Genomic DNA, 18,652 nt, shown 5'->3' on the forward strand with positions numbered 1-18,652 from the left:
TGCTACAATAAGTTTTCTACATAAACTTGTAAACAGTCAGTGGATAGACGGAGGAAGCTGCCAGGTGTGAAAGAAAAGGAATGTTAGTAACACCAGAGGCTTGGCTGTCAGAAAGTGTTGGCAAAGCTTGTGATGCCCACGGCTCATCATCCGCTTAGAGGATCGGACACGCACAAACATAACAGTGGATGCAAACACACAAGTCACTATGAGCAAATCCTACCATGAAGTTGTGTTTTAAATGGTAGTTTTATCTTAGCGTGTGATCTGAGAATCATTAATAAACCGTAAACTTGCATGTATGTGACTTTCTTTTTCTACATTTCTTGCTCCAGGGGAAGTTATTTATTCACTCCTCCCTCGTCTCTGTTCCTCCCTCATTTCCTTTGACCATTTCTCTCCTCATGTTTTTTTTTTTTTTTTTTGCTCCTATTCCTGGTGTCTCTTTACCTCTGCATCTTCTTCTTTTAAGTTTCAAGCTTTTAAGTGCAGCTTGGAAGAAGAACGCACGTGTGCAGAATAAAGGATAGTGTGGAAACTATCAAACGATTTGGAATGTGGAAGTAAAGAAAGGGAGCGGGTATGTCTGTATTGCGCCAGAGCGTCTGCCTCATACCAGCAAGGCTTCTGGGAAAGGAAGCCAGCGATCAGACTGCACCCTGGGCCATAAAACCCCAACAATGCACTGCATCTTGCCTCTAACTCCTCTAAGACACAGGGAAAAGGCAATTAAAGCGTCTATAGGCTTCGCCCCCTAGATTTGCAGCCAGCAATTAAAAATCGTTACTAATCAAATAAAAATAAAAGTAGCTCAAAGTACAATTCGACCAGGACATCGATTGGATTTATGCTACTGCAAAAGAGCTTGTAAAGACTGGTAGGACTTAATGTTACATTCTTCACAAAACGTGAGAAAAAGGTTAACATTTAATGGTAGGCGCAGTGAAATGAGTATAAAGCCAACTTATAAAATCCAAATGAGGCAACTTTTCTCATTTTCTTCTCTCCCTATCAAACTACAATTCTCTCAAGCTAAAACCAGTAAATTTTATGTGTCTGTGGAAATTGAGAAAAACTGGGACACACTGGTGGTTTCCAGGGTGTTGGGAGATTTAGAGGGTTGGCAGGCTGCCAATGAGAGCTTGCGGATCAATCGTGGCGTTGGTGCATGCGAAGGCTTGTGGGTGTTGTTAACGGAAAGCCATGGTGGTCAGAAATCACCCTGAGTGACACTTTGACACTGGGTGGGCAAGCATCGCAAATAGAAATGTCAGCCGGGTTTTACAATGGCAGCAGTGTGGCACACCTTAACATGGTACCCTGAACACACTGCTTCACTCCGGGGTTGCAAAGCAGCACTGCATCTCAATGACTTGGTGACAGGTGATGGAAGAGCTGTTTTTTACAGAAGCCGGTGAAGTGCTTCCAAAGGAAACTCTTTTAGTTTGAAGTAAATCTCAAGTTACTTCAAACTACCTCTCAAGTTACTTCAAAATAAAGAAAAAAAATTAGAGTTCCTCCACAACTTTCACGAGTCAATTCTTACAGGTAGAGTAGGAAACATTATTCTGAATTTAAAAATAAAGTGTGCACTGAGTCTGTATGTTGTAAGAAGATAAATCTTATTGCACTGCAGATATTTGAAAGTCAATATGATGACGACAATGACGACGACACACAAAAACACACACACAAATACAGAGCCTGTGGACTGACCATGGCCGGGCAGACCCATGCTGCTTGCCAGCTGGTAGAGGCGTTGCTGCTGCTCCTCATAGGATCCTTGCTCGCTGAGCGCTGACATCATGCGCCTGTAGTGCTCCTCAGGGCTCATGTGGCTGTGGCTGCCGCCTGCCTCCACCACTGGGCTCTGGGAGTTCTCTGAAGAGAGGAGGGAGACACTTTTATTATGACCAATCAGTGACCATCAATATCCAACTCATGAGGAGATAAATACTTCATTGAAACCGAAGGCTCTAAAATTCAAAGCTATTAACTTGCAAAAATGATGTCCAGCACTGAATTATCTTTTCAGCATATGATTGAGTAACTGTCTTACGTATTCATCCAAGTCCAAATTCTTCTCCATATCAGTCATGATTGTGAGGAATTTGCCTCAGACACGTACTTGCATCAAATCTTCTACAGCAGCTTTAAACTGGTGCCTCCAAATGACAACCCGAGGTCACAGATTTGGGAAATTTTGAAGTTCAATGCTCAAAATCACATTTAGGAACATCACTAAACTTAACACAGAAGTCAAACTTTTTCTGAACACAGGCAGCACTCACTGCTGCTCAGGATCCAGTTTGTATTTTTGACTTGTTAATTCCTCTGAACAGAGTCGATACTAAACACCACAAGCAATCTGTAGTATCTACAGGTTCACAATATGGTGGGAGGGAATGTTTTTCCCGTCACATTTTGTAATTCCAGCTGATAAGACAAGTGTATTTTTAGGATAGAAATCGTTCCCTATGCAGCCCTAAAAAACCCCAGAAAGTGCAATCAGGACAAATTGCCTTTGTAAACACTGTAGAGCAAAGAATTACCCACAATTAATTTTATAGACCTACTAACGTGCATATTTTTGATGATTACTGCACTCTTTGACATACAGTCTTCCTCAAATGTCAACCAGCACTGAAGGACTGGAAGCCTTTTCGAACGAAGCTATACACATACAGCCATGCATTGTTAATGGTCTGCGCCTGACCCTAGCATGAACTCACCATCTCTCTGACAGAAAGCACAGCAGCATCCATGCTAACAGTGGCGCAGGGTGAGAGGTTATAAGTAGGGTTGTTTTGCTGTACAGTATTTTGACTGTCTCTAATGAAGACTACAGAAAGAACAAAGCAAACAAAAGAACAAAAAGATGCTCAGCAACTTCGTCAGTGTGTGTGTGTGTGTGTGTGTATAGTATGCTGTGCTGTGTTTAAGGTGTTGTGAGGACGATGTGGTGTATGATATCTATCTAGCTGTCAGTCCCCACACTTAATCTCTCTCTCTCTGACCTCCCTCCTCTCTCTGTCAATAGTAACATGATCTAAGGTAAGGGTGGTGGGGGATATGGGGAGGTGGTTAGGGAGTTAGAGGAGGGAGGATGAGGAGGAGGGAGGGAGACGCAGAGGAAAGCAGGGGTTATTTTTACCTCCCTCCTTCTTATTGAAACCTGAGCCTGGCCCCGGGCAGGCGAGCAGGAGTGGCGCTGAGGAGCGGAGGTGGTGGTGGGGGAGGAAGCGAGCACGCAAGCATCTCTGTCTCCACCGCCAAGCTCCGGCTAATCCACCCAAGGTCCTCAAGTGTATGTGTGTATGTGTGTGTGTTTGTGCATATGTGTGTGCGTGCAACTAGTCTGTGCCTGTCTAAAGTTTTCACGCTCTCTAAACACAGCAAGGGGTGCTGACTTTGCTACAGAAAGAAAAACAGACATCATTTACACAGCGGCATCCAATCTCTCCAGCTCCATCCATCCACTATCCTCTCTGTGTCTCTCTCAATCCATTTCTCCACCTGCATTAGTCATTAAGGTATAGTGTCGCCAAACTTGGAGGCAAAAAGCTGTAACACACACACGCACATACACAGGTGCAGTGTTTGGGTGTGGACAGAGCTCAAGGTTAAGACACAGGATCAACACTGTTTTGAAATGGCTTAAATGCACTTCTCTGGACAGCAGGCTGCACTTACACACACACACACAAACGCTGTTTTCCTTATCTGTCTCCCTTATGCAAATATACAGCAAAGGAGGAATACATACACTGCATATATAGGGTTTTGGTTTGGTTGTTTTTGCTTTAAAAGCCATACCTAACCACACACTCGCACAAGAACACAATGTCAAAAAAAACACACAAGCCCCATTTGCCATAAAAGGAAGCCAAGCCTGAGTACACAAACAGAGACACACACAGATGAACCTACACACACACACTTGCACACATCCACATAAATCCATGCATCTTTCAGAAGCAGGGTTGTGTCTAAGTAAAACTGTAATGGCCAGGAATGAGTGCTTCTCAGAACAGAAAAAGAGGAAGAGGCTCCAGGCAGGGCTTCTGTTGGTCAAAGGTCATCCAGAGGGCAGAGGTCATCAAGGGGCTACTGCTGAGCTCTACACACCTCAATCTGACCTCCAGATACACTCACACGATTACATTTATCCATTTTTACACAGAACTGAACCATCATAAAATTACATTTTACTAATATGTCAAATAATCAAAGCTATTCGCGTCTGTTAGTGTGTTGTTTGGCTTACATGTGCTCCTGCAGTGTGTGTATGTGCATGTTGTTGATGTGTCTCCAGAGATGAGGCTGGATGTGCGGTGAGTTGCCCTTAGTTTTGCCTGCTGTATAATGCATCAGTCAGGAAGTCATCCTCAAGAGCCTTGAGGGACAGGCCTTGTGGCGGTGCAGGCTCCACACCGGGCACCAGGTTTCACGCCACATGAGGAAGATATGAATAATAGAGGACGGCGACCCGATTGCAGCACTACAGAGGGGCATTGTCTTGCTAAGGTGTGCCTTGTCATGGTCCGTTATTTATGCTGTGCTCATGTCATATTGAGAGCAAATAAAAAGGCATCGATGGAGTGTTTATGTTAGCGATCAGCAGCAAAACTGATTTTCTATCTGTGATAAAAGTATATGTTTACATGAGCGCAAGTGTATGTACAGTATCTCACTGTATGCGTTTGTGTGTTTGGAGGAAAGTAGACATGGCGGCCACCCATTCTATGTTTTCTGTTTCCCTGTTAAAGGGTCAGTTCACCCAAATCACACTTGTTATTGGGACAACTTCTTAGGTAGAAAATAGTTCCAGTGAGTCACTGGGACATTGTCCATAGAAAGACAGTTTCTGTTGAGGGTGTTTTTCTATTTTGGTGCCCAAAAATGTTTTGCACTGGGGTAACGGCAAAAAGGTTTTGGTGATTTGGGTGTACTGACCCTTTACTGAATTCCTTTAATGTGTGTGTGTGTGTGTCTGCCTGTTTCATTCTTCCTTCTTTACTCTACAGCTTCTATCTTCTCTCTTTCACTTGTTCATTCACTCATTCTCTCTTTTTTCCCCCCAATTTTCACCCATTTCTTCTCAGAAAATGCATTTACAAGCAGATCTGTAACATCACAACACAAATACACCGCATGGTCTTACCTTTGGGGGATACGCTACGTGACTTCTTGCTGTCAGAGGGACACTCGCTGCTGCTGTTGGGAGACAAGCTTCTCCTCTTGCCTAGAAGGTCATCTGTAAACACACATACACACACAAAGAGAGAAAGAGCAGTCAGTGAAAAGACAAAAGTAAAAGCTTGATATTGTCGCTCTGCTCTGTGTCTACCTGTATACATAGCGACTGCCTTGGAAATGCAGAGTTAGAGGAGAGAGAATGAAAAGAAGCCAAAGAGGGGGAAAAAAAGTGATAGGTGGAGAGAAAGAGAGAAACAGAGCGAGTGAAGCAAGCCATGGGCGTCTGGAGATGTGCCTGTTCTGTCAGAGATGAGAGGGGGCCTGCACCGCCGTGGATGACAGATCTGCCCGGCTCATTTATGTGTTTGTGTGTGCGTGTGTGTGTGAGAGTGTGTGTGTATGTGTGTGTTTGTCTATTTGAGGGAGGGAGGAGAGCTCTGTGTGTCTGCATCTCCTCCAACATCTCTTTCCAACAGTCTGTCCTCAAGTGTTATCACTGTTCTTCCTCTCTCTCTTCTCTTCTTTCTTCTCTTTTTCCAGATGTTGGCACAAAAGCCTGTGACTGAAATAAAGTGCACTATAGCCTCTCAGCTGCTTGAGAAATTCCTCTCAGCCTATATTATGTCTATATCATGTGTTTATTTTTAGTTTTTATACCTCCACAACAGCCATCCCCCCTTCTCTTGTTACTGTCCACCCCTCATAAGCGCACTTCTGATCTTTTTGTCTCATTTGTCCATCTGCCTCCTTCTTTCTCTCTTCCTCTAGGTGTGTTTGAACCCCCCTCCCATGAGGAGTTCTCTCTCTCCTCCCATTAACACCCTCCCCCCTTTTTTCCTCCCGGTTTCCCCCCCCCCACCCCCTCCCCTGCCACCAAAGAGGAGCATCTAGTGTACAATTACAGCACCCCCTACTGCCGCTTCCTCCTCTCCTCCCCTCTCATCCCTCTCTTCCTTCCCACCCCGTCACCTCACCTCCACCCCCCTCAAACACACCTCAAATCAATACGGGCCTAATCAGAGAGGGAGGGGATGCAGAGCACATCGCATGCAGCGCCGGCAGGAAGGAAAAAGCCGTTTGTCACCGCTCTATCTCTCCCTCTCTCTGTCTTTCTTTCTTTCTCTATTTCTGTCTCATGCACCTCTGCTTTCTCTCTAACTCTGTCAGCCAAGCCACAGCAGCAACTGCTTCCCTTCTTTCACTTTTTTCTTGCTTTCTCTCTCACTTCTCGGTGCGTATTTTTAGGGATGGGGGGAGTATTTTTTTTTCCTCCTTCAAGGAGAATGGTTCCTCTCTCCCTCTGTCTCTCTTTTTCAACAAAACAATTTTTCATCATTTGCACAGCATGTGTAAACAGCACGGAGAAACAATGAACAGGGGTAGGGGAAAAAAAAACGTAATTTCATAGCAATAGTCAAGCAAACAACATTTGGCAATTTCTGTCATGTGTCCACTCCTGATATTGTTGTTACCTTAGCGACAGGCAGACAGCCATGAACAGAGGAGTGAAGCTGGAGTGGAGTCTGACCTTTAACCCTTAACCCATCACACAAACTTATGTTCTTTCTTCTCTATAACAAGACACAGATAGCCAGGGAAAGGAAAGAGACAGAAAGAGATTTAGAGAGGACTCTGAGGATTTTGTTGGGCTGCTGAAGAAGCCCTGGTGTTGATGAGAGGGTGAGTGAGCAAGCGAGGAGGGGAGGAAGGAAGAAGGGGAGAGAGGGAGGAGGTTCACTAATGATCCAGTGTTTGATGTTGCCTCTCAGGTCCTGAGGAGATCCACACCCTATACCACCCTAAAAACACAGTGGGGGAGGCAGGGGGGCTAATGGACAAGTGCACATACACACACACACACACACATTGAGTGTCTTTCACAATTTCTACTTTTTCTGTCGTCTCCTTTATGATTTCTCATTCTGTTTTTCTTCTCATTTTCAAATCATGTTCAGTACATTTCTTTCACTGGTTCTTTAAAAAAAAGGGACTCCATCAATCCTATTAGTGGAATATTAACAAAGAGAGAGAGAAGCCCCATTAGCTAAACTCCCTCTTCTACCGAACACATACACACACAGACATGCGCACGCGCTTACACCCACACCCAGAGACTCTCATGATCAAACACACATACTTGAGTCGTCTCTTGAGCCGACCTCACTCAAGACACTGCGTCTCCTGAGCAAGTGCCCGAGGGCCAGAGATTTGAGGGCGGAAAGCTTTTAAAGCCAATTAAATGGGGCTTCTTAGAGCACCGACGCTCCCTTTTAATGCCGAACCCTGAGCTCTGTTAGCGTCTATGCTAACCCTTTTACTCCCACTAACGGCGCTTACAGTCAAGTTTGCTACCCCGGGCCCTTCCCTATCACCTGCTTGTTAATATTGCTGAGGAATTAGTGGTTCTGGAGTCAGGGGTTTTATTTCAGCTTCTAGGCTGTGATTTTAACTGTCAAAATAGTGCAATAATTGAGCACAAACACTATTAGCTGCCATGATATAACCCCCCGTTTTTGCTTTTCCTGGTCAACAAACTGTCCAGGCAAATTTTTTTTTTCAGAAGTCAACCTCATATTCTTGCCTCTGCCTCAGTTCCTCCTTGCTAGTTAACCTCCTCTTTATCTTCCATTCCTCCCACAGAGAAAAAAGAGGGATGGGAACAGAGGGACAGATCGAGAAAGAGGAAACAGCAGGACCTAAACCACTTCTCTTTCATGTGACACCACCAGGGCGAAGCATCAGGCAGGGGAGCATTGCTCTTTCTCTCTGATTTCCTCTCCTCCCTCAAACTTTAGTCCTCCTCCTCTCCTCTCTCCATCCCATGGAGCGTGGTGACAGCTCAGACAGCCAGACTCCTTAATTCCTCTCTTACTCCGTTAATCTGTCATCTTTATCAGGCCGGGGAGGGGGAGGGTGGGGAGCTGTGTGAGGAAAGGAGGGGGGTGACAGGCGGGGACGTGGGGTGGGCCGCCAGCCGCAGCCCCCCGATCAATCTCCACATTACAGCTGACAGAATGGTGCTAATAACTTATTGATCCCCCCTCCGTGCGCCGGGGCCTCCGCCGGCCCTGAAAGCCCTGCCATTGATTGGCTTACGGGCCGATGCAGCTGGGAGAGGGACGGGAGGAGGCGGGAGGGTTGGGGGTGGGTGATGGAGATGGGGAGAGAGGCGCCTCTGCTCATGCTGAGGGGAGGATGTGTCACTGCCAACACATGCAAAAGTATACAGGAATACAGCTCCATGCACTGCTCGTCTGTTTGTCTGGTTCTTTCTTTCTAAACAGGAAGTGAAAATTAGAAAGGTGGAGAGAAACGCAGCTAAAGAAGAAGAATAGAACATATGGGAAGATAATGTGTAGTCAACTGTATATAATATTTAGCTGAAATATACTGTAGCAATCGTCTGGTGCACAGGTGGTGACGCACAAGGAGTGATGCTTCCAGCAGCAGTAACAGTAGTTTGTTTGGAGTAAGTCCCGCGCTGTGATAGACACTGTTATAATGGTTACTGAGAAAAACTTGTCAATGACTAATTACTTTGTCTCAGTGGTAATGAGATTAAAATATTCTCTGAAACACAATTTACATATGAGTTTCTTTCTAAAAGCCTACACAAGACAATCAAAATAGAGAGAATATGGATGGTCACAAAATAAACATCTCAGCGCATTATCAAACAGATGTTTCTGGCCTGAATGTCACTTAAAATGACATATTTCCAATGAGGAAATTCAAAAATACAAAAGTATATAACTACTTTCTTTGTCAAAGCTTTCTGTATCTGTCATCCCAACCTTCGTCTTTCTTCTTCCGCGTACAGCGGCTGTTGCTAGGCAACAGCTCTACATTTTAATATTTTTTTATCAAAACAATGCTCAACTCACAGGTTATTAAAGGCTATTAAAGTTTCATCCAATAATTCTGCTAAAATTATATGTAACAAGTTCACTAACTGATGTCATTATGGAAAATAAAACAGCAGTATGTGAAGTTACCTTGATGAGATGGAAATCTGATTGTATTCAAGTATCGAGGGTTAAAGGCGTCCAAGTACAGCTGACGTTTCTCTATTAAGTTATCTTTGTGAAATTCAAATGAAATAGAAAAAAAAAGAAACAAAAAAAAACCCACACACAACGATGACTCTCCAGCAAAGACGGTAAAATTATTTCTGGATTACAATTTCTGTTTTTTCTTCTGTTCTTTAGATGCCCTAAAAGCAGAAGTCTATCTATTTTTACTATTTACTCAACTATTTATTTTGGTTATCTGTGAATTTCATCTCTTGACGGAAGTGTTAGTATGTTGTAATGACCAATAACACAGAGAAGCCATTTTGTTACGCCAGTGCAATTAGATCCCTATTAAACAGTGAGATGTTTGAAAATACATACTACCTACATTTCCCTCAGCAAATCTCATCAGAAATCCTGGAGTGTTTACTTTTCTGTAGAATTGCCTTTTTATGCTAATCATGTAATAAGTGACTGGTAATACTTTAAAAGCGATTTTCGCTCACAATCAGTTTGAAAAAAAAGAAAAAAGGTCTTTCACAAACACACTGGGCTGTAGATTCACACGCAAGCTAACATCTAAAACCAGGCATTTCAAACCACACACGGAAAGGTGCACACGCATAAACACACACACAAACACGTTCAAGCCCCAAACCACTGCTACAACCCCCAACCACACACACACCGACAGCCTGTAACTGCCTCTGGGAGTCTGAGTGCAGGGAGCAGAGGAGAGAGAGGGAGAGAGAGTGGCGGTCCAAAAACACCTTATCTGCCTGTTTGAGTCTCCGGTCTGACCGCAGAGCCACGGTTTACAGTCTCCACAGGCAGCCAGACTCTCAGCGTCGGCGCCCCTGCTCTCCCCCTCCCTCCTCCCCCTCCCTCCTCCCTCCTCCCTCCTCCCTCCCCTCCACCTCTCACAGAGCCTCCGAATAGCCAGCGGCTGGGGAGCGAGAGAGCGAATGAGGGAAGGAGGGATAGAGAGCAGAAGAGAAGGAGGGAGGCAGTCCTCCTGTCTGTCCCTCAGATTTAATTAACGGCCCACTCTGGCGCAGAGACGACCCGGCAAGCCTGCTTCCCTTTCCTCCTGACCCACACACACGCACACACATACACACACACACACGCATACACACACAGAGCCGTCCGCCGCCATAGCTGCCGCCTGCCCTCCCCTGATACCACCACCGCACTCATTCATCTCTCTTTCCTCTATCTCTCCATTTCCAAATGTTTCTCCCATCACTGCATCTCTGTCTATCTCTGTTGCAGACTTTTCCTCTCTTTCCTTCCTCTTTTACTTAATTTCCCTCCTATTATTATTCTTGTCTCTCTGATTCACTCCCTCCACCATTCATGGGTAAATGTTTAACACTTTTTGGAGGATAAGTCAAATAGGAGAGTTGACCACCATCTCATCCATCTCCAAGTCAAATAATCCACTGCACACAAAACTTCATACACATAACAACCACCTACAGTATGTACTTGGACGCAAATTTCAACCTGTGTTGATTTTGCGTGGGCACGCATCTGTATAACTGTGTGTAATTGTGTGTTTGTGAATGTGTGCGCGTCTAATTTCACTGGCAGACAGAATTAGAGCCAGTGGCTGATCGGATTGGACTTGTTTACAGACACGGAGCGAGCCGCTTAGGCAGCCTGTTAAATCTCCCTTTAATGCTCAAACAGACAGATTTTAGGGTCTTGGACCCCCTCTGGCGTAGGCCACGCTGTGTTCACCCCCTCCTCCGTCACCACCCCCACCCACCTTCATCCGGTTGTGTCTTCCTTCATTAAGATAACCACTCAGGGCTCGGATTTCTCCATTAAGTTTAGCAGCTGATTAGGCCGATATTTTGGTGGAAATCCGTCCCAAACCGGGGTCTAAGACACTGCCTGGGTTGGTTGTTGAGCAGTCTAATACCCTCCACCTTCCACCCACCCTGCCTGATATCACAGGTACCGTATGGGCAATTAATCTGGCAGACAGAAGAGATGAGCACACAGAGAGAGGGTATGGAGGTGTTGGGTCTGGGCTGATTATGCCACTTGCTGTGCCTCTGGCTAATGGGATAAGAAGGGACAGGTCATACTCTGGGCAACACTGGGGCAAATGTATGGTCACTGATAAAAAGGAAACTAATTTTTATAATGAGGGGTAAATGCATGTGTTTATAAAGTGTTTGGATTTGCTGATGGAAAGTGACTCATTTTTGATCAATAGTTAAGATTTTTCCTGTAGGCAAAAGTCAGCAAAAATATCATTAATAACAGTAATAACTGTAATTCATACTAAACTGACTTCTATGTGGTAGAGCACTGAGAGAAAAACATCCTCACAAACATTTAAATGCGCAATAAATAATATAAGAAGAGAAATTGGAGCATATTATAAAATCAGTGACAAAATTTAAGTTGAGATAAAGTCCATAGTCGCTCAGAAAACTTAGGAACTTAATGTAAAGTTCAAAATGTTTCAAAAAGAATTGAAAATCAAATTATTTAATTATAATAATATATGATCCTAATCTGAATATGATATGATATTGTTGGGTTATAGAACACGTCATGAAAATAGGTAAACTAACCCAGTGTCGCAGAAACACCCACTACAGTAGGATGATCGCTGATTAGTGATATCCAGCGAGGCTGATTTACAACCATATGTCTTTGATGGTCGCACAATATCCTCATACAAGCTACTCGACAAATAGCTGTGATTAAATACAGTCTGTGTTCTGTCTGTAAGCTGTCAGAAAAGCTCTTAGCTTAGCACATGCACACCATGGCTCCTCTGCTCACATGAAACTGGATTAATAGCAAACAAAGCTATTTATTCAGAGGTAATTTAAAACAGGGGGTTTAACAAAAATCCTGGAGTGCGGCAGAGAATGTAGGAAGAACAATAAGTAATCAACTTGAGAGCGACCTTCAGGAATGAGTAATAAGCTTATGTTAAATTCCCCCAATCACACAAATTAGAGTAAATTAAATGGGTAATGGAATATTTACATATGTTACAGGAGACATATAGGGGGGATATAACTTCAGTTGGGATGCAAAAGGAAGAAAGAGAGAAAGAATGAAAGAAATAACACATCCTAAACTCTGCCTGCATTACCCACACATGACGACAAACCTTTAAACACACACACTGGGGGTCCTACCTGTGTGTCCGGTACTGCTGCTGTGGTCAGAGGCTGACTGGCCCTCGGGCATGCCGTGCTGTCTGGTGTGGTGTAGGTTGGAGATGATTGTAGAGAGGTCACTGTCACGACTGTAACACACACACACACACACACACACACACAGAGGAGACAGAGGAGAAACACTTTTATGAGCAACCCCAAACAAATATAATTCAAAAAACGCACTCCAAACCAGTTTGTGATACAGCAGCAGTGTATCAATTCCTAATATTTCACATACTACTTACCACAGAAATCCTGCATCCAGACAGCACCGTTCTCTCCAAAATGCATAGCTCAACACAAACTCGGCAGCTACAAGTGGCTGTCCTGTCAACGGGCTCTTAGCTCCGAGGTGTGTAATACACTCTGACAGACTACCGCATCCAGCACTTTTGGGTCTCATCCCTACTCATCTTCCACACTAAGATGTATTAACGAACATATTCACAACTCATAAGTAGTTTAGCAGCTTAAAACCTGATTATGGCTCTTTTTTAAACTGTGGCTGCCAACAGCTGTTTCGGAGGAATATGACAATTGAATTATGTGAAAAGACAGATGATGAGTATTAAGACAAAACATTATATCAGCGTCTTACTTACTGATTAGAAAAGTAATATTAAAAAGACAACACAATGAATCTGTGGTACATGAAACTGATATCTGAAAAAACTGAATCTTTTCTGTCGTCGTGCCTACACTTCAACAGGAGGTCCTTCACAACAAAACTGTTTACAATAGTCTTAAACACGCTGTCCTGCCCTTCAGCACCCAAAGGAGGAGCAGGAGGAGGGTTCACAGATTAGGTCCAGATTTGGTTGGAGCCACTCTGCCCTTCCCAATGCGCCACCAGCCGCCTTCTCTAACCTCCCCGCACCAGTAGACCCACACAACTGTGTCATGGAGGTATTTCATTTGCAATCTGATTACCATCCTGATCGCATTAAATGGCATAATGATGGGAAATGGGCGCTTAGCATTTGAGGGGAGTATAGCAGCCGAGCAGTACAAGTGTTTTCACGGCGTAATGGCAAACAGCTTGTGTGGTAGGGGAGTTTCAGGGTTGAATATTCTTTAGGTTATGCTCCAAAAATGACATACATGCTACACTAAAGAGAGCCCCAAAGCCCAAAAGAACAGGACAGTTCATGCACACTCCCATTTTCTCCACAAAATAAGCCTAAAAACATGCATTAGACATGTCAGTTTGATTGTATCAGCATCCTCTTGTGTCAGCAGGAATCTCGTTTATAGGCTTAACTGGCAAGTTTATTGAAAGCAGAATCATCTATGAAGGGGGTCTGGTATGACACGGCAAGCAGAGTTTATGGGACAGAAGCGGTGAATGGTTCTTAGCTGCCACCGCTATGACGAGGCCACACTGTTTGCGGCTGCTGGATTTGGGTTTTTACAGTCCCATGATTACAGGCTCCTGCTGTAATGTCAGGCTGTCGGTCGCCAAGCTGTTTTCCACACGCTAACAGAAAAGATGAAGGGGAGCGTAGAGGGCCTAATGCTGGCCGTGCTGGCTTCACCAGTCACCTTTCAGTCACAGTGAAGCAATGACTCAGAAACAGTCCCAGACAAAACAGTCACCACCAGTTGCTAAGCAAGGAGACGCTTGATTGGACTGCGACTGCAAACTTTTTAGACTAATGATAGACTTCTTTTTAGAATGTAACTTGCTAAAATTAGTAGCTATCTGTGTCTGAGAGCCCAAAGGTTTTCTTCAAAAAGAAAATGAGATGCAGGGAAGGTTTTTTAATTGTGCTTAAAGTCATATAATAATGTATCTGCGTCACCCAGTGACTCCAAAACACACATCACACACACTGCAGTTACACACTCCACTGTGAGAAACTGCAGCCAAATCCATCAATCAGCTAGCTGCTTTAAAACACTACCCTCTTTCCATCACTCAAAGTGATCATGATAATGCCATCCTGAACTTCTCAGAGAGGTTATGGGGTTATTATCCCGTAGCGAAGTGGCCGCTCTAAGCCATGAACGGCAAGGACATTGTTAGTGGGGTAATTAGCGCACTTTTCCTGAGCTGTCCCGCCTCAGCTTGGGCTAATGAGGGCCTAGCCCTATCCCTACCCTTCGCTGCCCTCCCTCAACACCCTCCTCCGCTCTTTCTGTGGGTGGAGGCAAGGTCATACTCAAGCCCTGGAAGACGGAGAGGGGGGTGGGGATGGTGTTTAAAACCCAGTCACCTGAGTCAGCGCTCCCTAAGGAGCTCCTAAGGCTGGGGTTAGCTGAGAAGGACGGGGGCCACGGCGAGGATGGAGGGGGGTTATATTATGGCTGTTGGGTCTGACAGCTAAGAAGGACATGAGCCGCCTTCTTATCACCCAGGTGCACGCCGGAGACAATCATCTCATCCACAGCTCATCCCTGAACTGGTCAATACCACCCCTTCATCCCCGACCACAGGACAGATACACTGACCCAGACACTGGGATGACTAATATGTGTTAATACTCAAAGTCTGTCATGGATACTACTGGTGTCCAACATTACTGAGATGATATCACAATGTCTCTATCAAATTTCTACGAGGACTGGCTATCATACCAATACATATCTGAGTTTCAGTACTGATACCAAACAACAAATTTTTTCAACGCCTCAGTCTGGGGAATATAATCATGTACATTTAACAACAAAATGAGTTTAACTGCCCCATGCATCTGTGGTAAATTCCTGATTTTTTAAATCAAGAAATAACATTTGATGCCAACTGTCAATATTTGATACTCACACTTCAAATTTCTACTGCTGTTTTCTTTGAATGTTTCTAGCCTATGCATTCTCAATAAACTTATGATAGTCCCTACAAATAAATAACAATATTTTGTGAATATTTTTCATATTTTTTTACAGTAATTGAAATTCTAACTTATTGCTGAAACATACATCTCCAATCTCTAACTCTGAGAACATGCTCACAGTGAGGTGGCAACCGGTGTGAGCTTCAATGCAAGTCCATCAAAATTAAAACATGTCGCACCACTGTTCCCCAGAACACATTGTTTCTATCACCTTAAGTTATTTTTAGCTATGTTGTCTTCTTCAGGGTGATGTGTGAGGTCGTTTTTAAGTTTCCTTTTACACAGTCCATTCATGTGACTTATAGGTTGCCATTAATACTACAAGACGACATTATCAGCATTCTAAAACAATACTTTTTAATAAATACTACTACTCGGAATCACACGTCTACCAAAAAATAAAATTGGCCACTATTTTCGTAAGTGTTGATGAATTCCATCTGCCAGATCAGCTGCGTGGGCTCTTTCTTTTGTTAAGAAAAGGTTGTGCTCCCCTCTTCCATTACAGTAGGAATTACAATTCAAAACGGTCCAAACAACAAGAAAAGACTCTTCCCCTGGCACAGGGAGCCGACTCAGTATAAATGCCCAGTAGTGCCCTGCTGTGGCGTTGGCACGTGGAGCTGAGGTGGCGGGGCTGGAGGTCACAGTGTGAGTTGGCAGAAGCTGGCAGCCCAGGCACCCTGACGCCATGTCTCACACCACCACTGGGAAAGTGCTGACAGACAGACAGCAGGGATGTGAAGGTGGAGGGGTGGAGGAGGAGAAAGAGAGCAAGAGAGACAGAGAAGAGAGAGAGAGAGAGACAGGTCGCAAGCGGTGTGTAACATCTGGTGCTCGCAGGTTTACTGTGTAGCCTCCTCTGCTCTCCAGACAACAGCCCGAACACACAGCCCACTCCAACCTGCACAGGTGGCCCACAGCAACATTCAAATACTACCAGGCAAAATGCAATATTCAACAACCCCAGCATATTAAGGTATGGACTTGGGCAAGAATACTGAGAAAAAGAGGGAACCAGTAAAGTTTCTTCAATGCTCTACAGGAAAAAACGATTTAGGAAATAACTATTCTTCAGGACAGATAAAGCTTGAGGCAGGAAATGGATCTGTTTTATATACATTTTATGTTTTGTCTGATTCCTGTGAGCAACGGAAATACAATTGTCATGCTGCTCACAATTGGATCGAAAGGCAGCTCGCAACTGGGAACCCAGCAAGCAGAGGGGGTAATGAATAAATACAGAAATAGATACATAAATAAGTAAGAGTAGACCGGCCTCAGTTGGGCTTCACTTCTCCTTGTTGTTCCTTCGCTGTACAGGCTGACATGAGGTCGATAAGGCAGCCAAGGGAGAAAAGAAAAGTACAATGGAAATAGGGTAAGACCGCCATGTTGCATTTAGGTTCTCCTGCAATGAGTCATGTACACTCTGCTGGGTTTACTGTTAATTTCTCTTCTGGCTTACAGGTTTCTGAGCTGTTATCTTTTTCATTTTCACAATTTGGAAATAAATTCTTCTACAGTTTTAAGGAACATTTCAATTCACATGATTTAAAAAAGAAATCTGTTACATTTTCAGCATGTGATTTAATCCTTTTGAGCTTCTGAAGACCACATGGTTGTACTGTAGAGTCTGTATGAAAGGCCAAAGCTCTCACTCATCATTACATGATGAACCTCAAGCCGAAGCCAAATCTAAGACTAAATTACTGAAAGACTGTTGACCATCTTTTTGTTGATCCTGTGTTTTGACAGGGAAATAATAGACAAAACACTTTTCTATGTGGAAATATTGAACTTCTTGCTCCTAGCCAACGCCCAATCAACTACTAACTTGCTGCGACGTTGTTGCCATGAAAAACAAGTGTAAACAAGGCCAAAAATTCTCCAAGCGGAAAGCTCTTCTAGAAAGCTATAAAACCTCCAAGCTCACTAATTAGTGCTTTAGGGGAGAGCCATTTCCAGTAATTTCACACTGTCCGTGACCCCTTACTGGCATAAGGCAATGACACAGTTGTTCAATAAAGCCAGAGGACAAAATGTCAAACACAATAGAAATACAGTAGCTAACTCAGCATCAGTGGTTCTCTCTCTGGTTATTGCTCAGATTGAGTGTGGCGTACCCATTAACAAATATGAGCCAATGCTGCTACATGAAAAGATCAGTTTTCATGCAGAGAGGTGGTAGAAATATCAGATTCTTCTAAAGGTTTATCCAAGTCTTCTATTTGGTTGTAATTTAATTAAGCAGTCTTCTATCAGTATGAACCTGCAACAAACACTACTGCAGCACTGCAGTTTTCTCTCAATGAGCACCAAAGCTCACGCTGCCTCAGTTTTTCACTGAGGTAAAAAAACACAATCAACCAGACAACAGTTCACACCTACTATGACCAGGTCTATCAAAATTATGCCCACAATGACTTGTATAAACTATAACTTCACCGCTGAAGACAAAAGGCCAGGCCAAAAGATGGGATGTCAGTAGGTTCTGTTGAATTCAGTATTGCTTGTTTCAATCAGCTTTACTCACCGTTGAGTGGACAGGACAATATGGAAAAAAATGATTTGATTTGGTACAGTTTTGTTGTTTTATACTTTTGTCTGTCTGAGGTAAAGGTCCACAGACCTTCCTTAATCTCTTCCTTAATCTATTTAGTCTGCAGTAATATATACTTTTTTTGAAGATGAAAGTGATCAAATATCAAATGGCCTCATGCATGATTAAAAAACTAAGAAACTTCCTTAGTTTGTTTTGATGAAGGTTAATAACTGGTATGGTGGATTTTTTTTTTCTAGAGAGCGCAGGCTGAAAGGCAGACGTCAGCGGGTGTAACTTATAAAATCCAGGGTTGGTTGCCTGGTAATTACCCAGACTCTCAGTCAGCACTTTTCAATCAAAACCTTGTTATCTATGGCCGACTGAAACAAACACTAAGGTAGGCTTTGTTTTGACCTCGAGTAAAACATTAAAATCCAAAGTTACCGCCATCAAATATTTAGTCCCTGAGATGAAATCCATAAATCTGTGTTAACGAACCCAAGTCAAATACAAACAATCTGCAGCACTGACACCAAGGCAATACACCAAGGTGATAACTAGATTTTGTTTCCACCTTTCAGTTCCTGTATGTTGCACAGGAGCCACATTAGACCTTGGTTCTGATACCCCAAGGAGTGCCTGTGTATGCCTTATTGTGCTGTTTTGATAATGATTATTTGGTTGACTTTGTAGCTTGGCTTCAGCCTCTTGATGCTCTGTGCTTATTCAGCAGGGCAAGTGCAGATCTATGGAGCACATACTAAACTAATTGTCTGTAAAGCCGGCGACTATTAGCATTAATCTGGCTAAAAGAAGGTGTACCAGCTTATAATGGACTCAAGAAGACGTCCGGATGAAGATGAC

General features: G+C 43.7%; 1 protein-coding gene across 5 annotated transcripts in view; it reads right to left on the reverse strand.

Annotated features, from left to right (window-relative positions):
* samd11 (sterile alpha motif domain containing 11) overlaps nucleotides 1-18,652 on the reverse strand; it is an 87,300-nt gene that overhangs the window by 15,942 nt on the left and 52,706 nt on the right. For all 5 annotated transcript variants that reach the window (XM_042408690.1, XM_042408688.1, XM_042408689.1 and 2 more), the window contains 3 exons: nucleotides 12,386-12,495; nucleotides 5,165-5,257; nucleotides 1,717-1,881 (listed from right to left, as the gene is read on the reverse strand). In XM_042408690.1, coding sequence (XP_042264624.1) covers nucleotides 1,717-1,881; nucleotides 5,165-5,257; nucleotides 12,386-12,495 — 368 coding nt within the window. The remainder of the gene's footprint in view (nucleotides 1-1,716; nucleotides 1,882-5,164; nucleotides 5,258-12,385; nucleotides 12,496-18,652) is intronic.

This window comes from Thunnus maccoyii, chromosome 4 (genome assembly GCF_910596095.1).
Source record: "Thunnus maccoyii chromosome 4, fThuMac1.1, whole genome shotgun sequence".
Lineage (NCBI taxonomy): Eukaryota > Metazoa > Chordata > Actinopteri > Scombriformes > Scombridae > Thunnus > Thunnus maccoyii.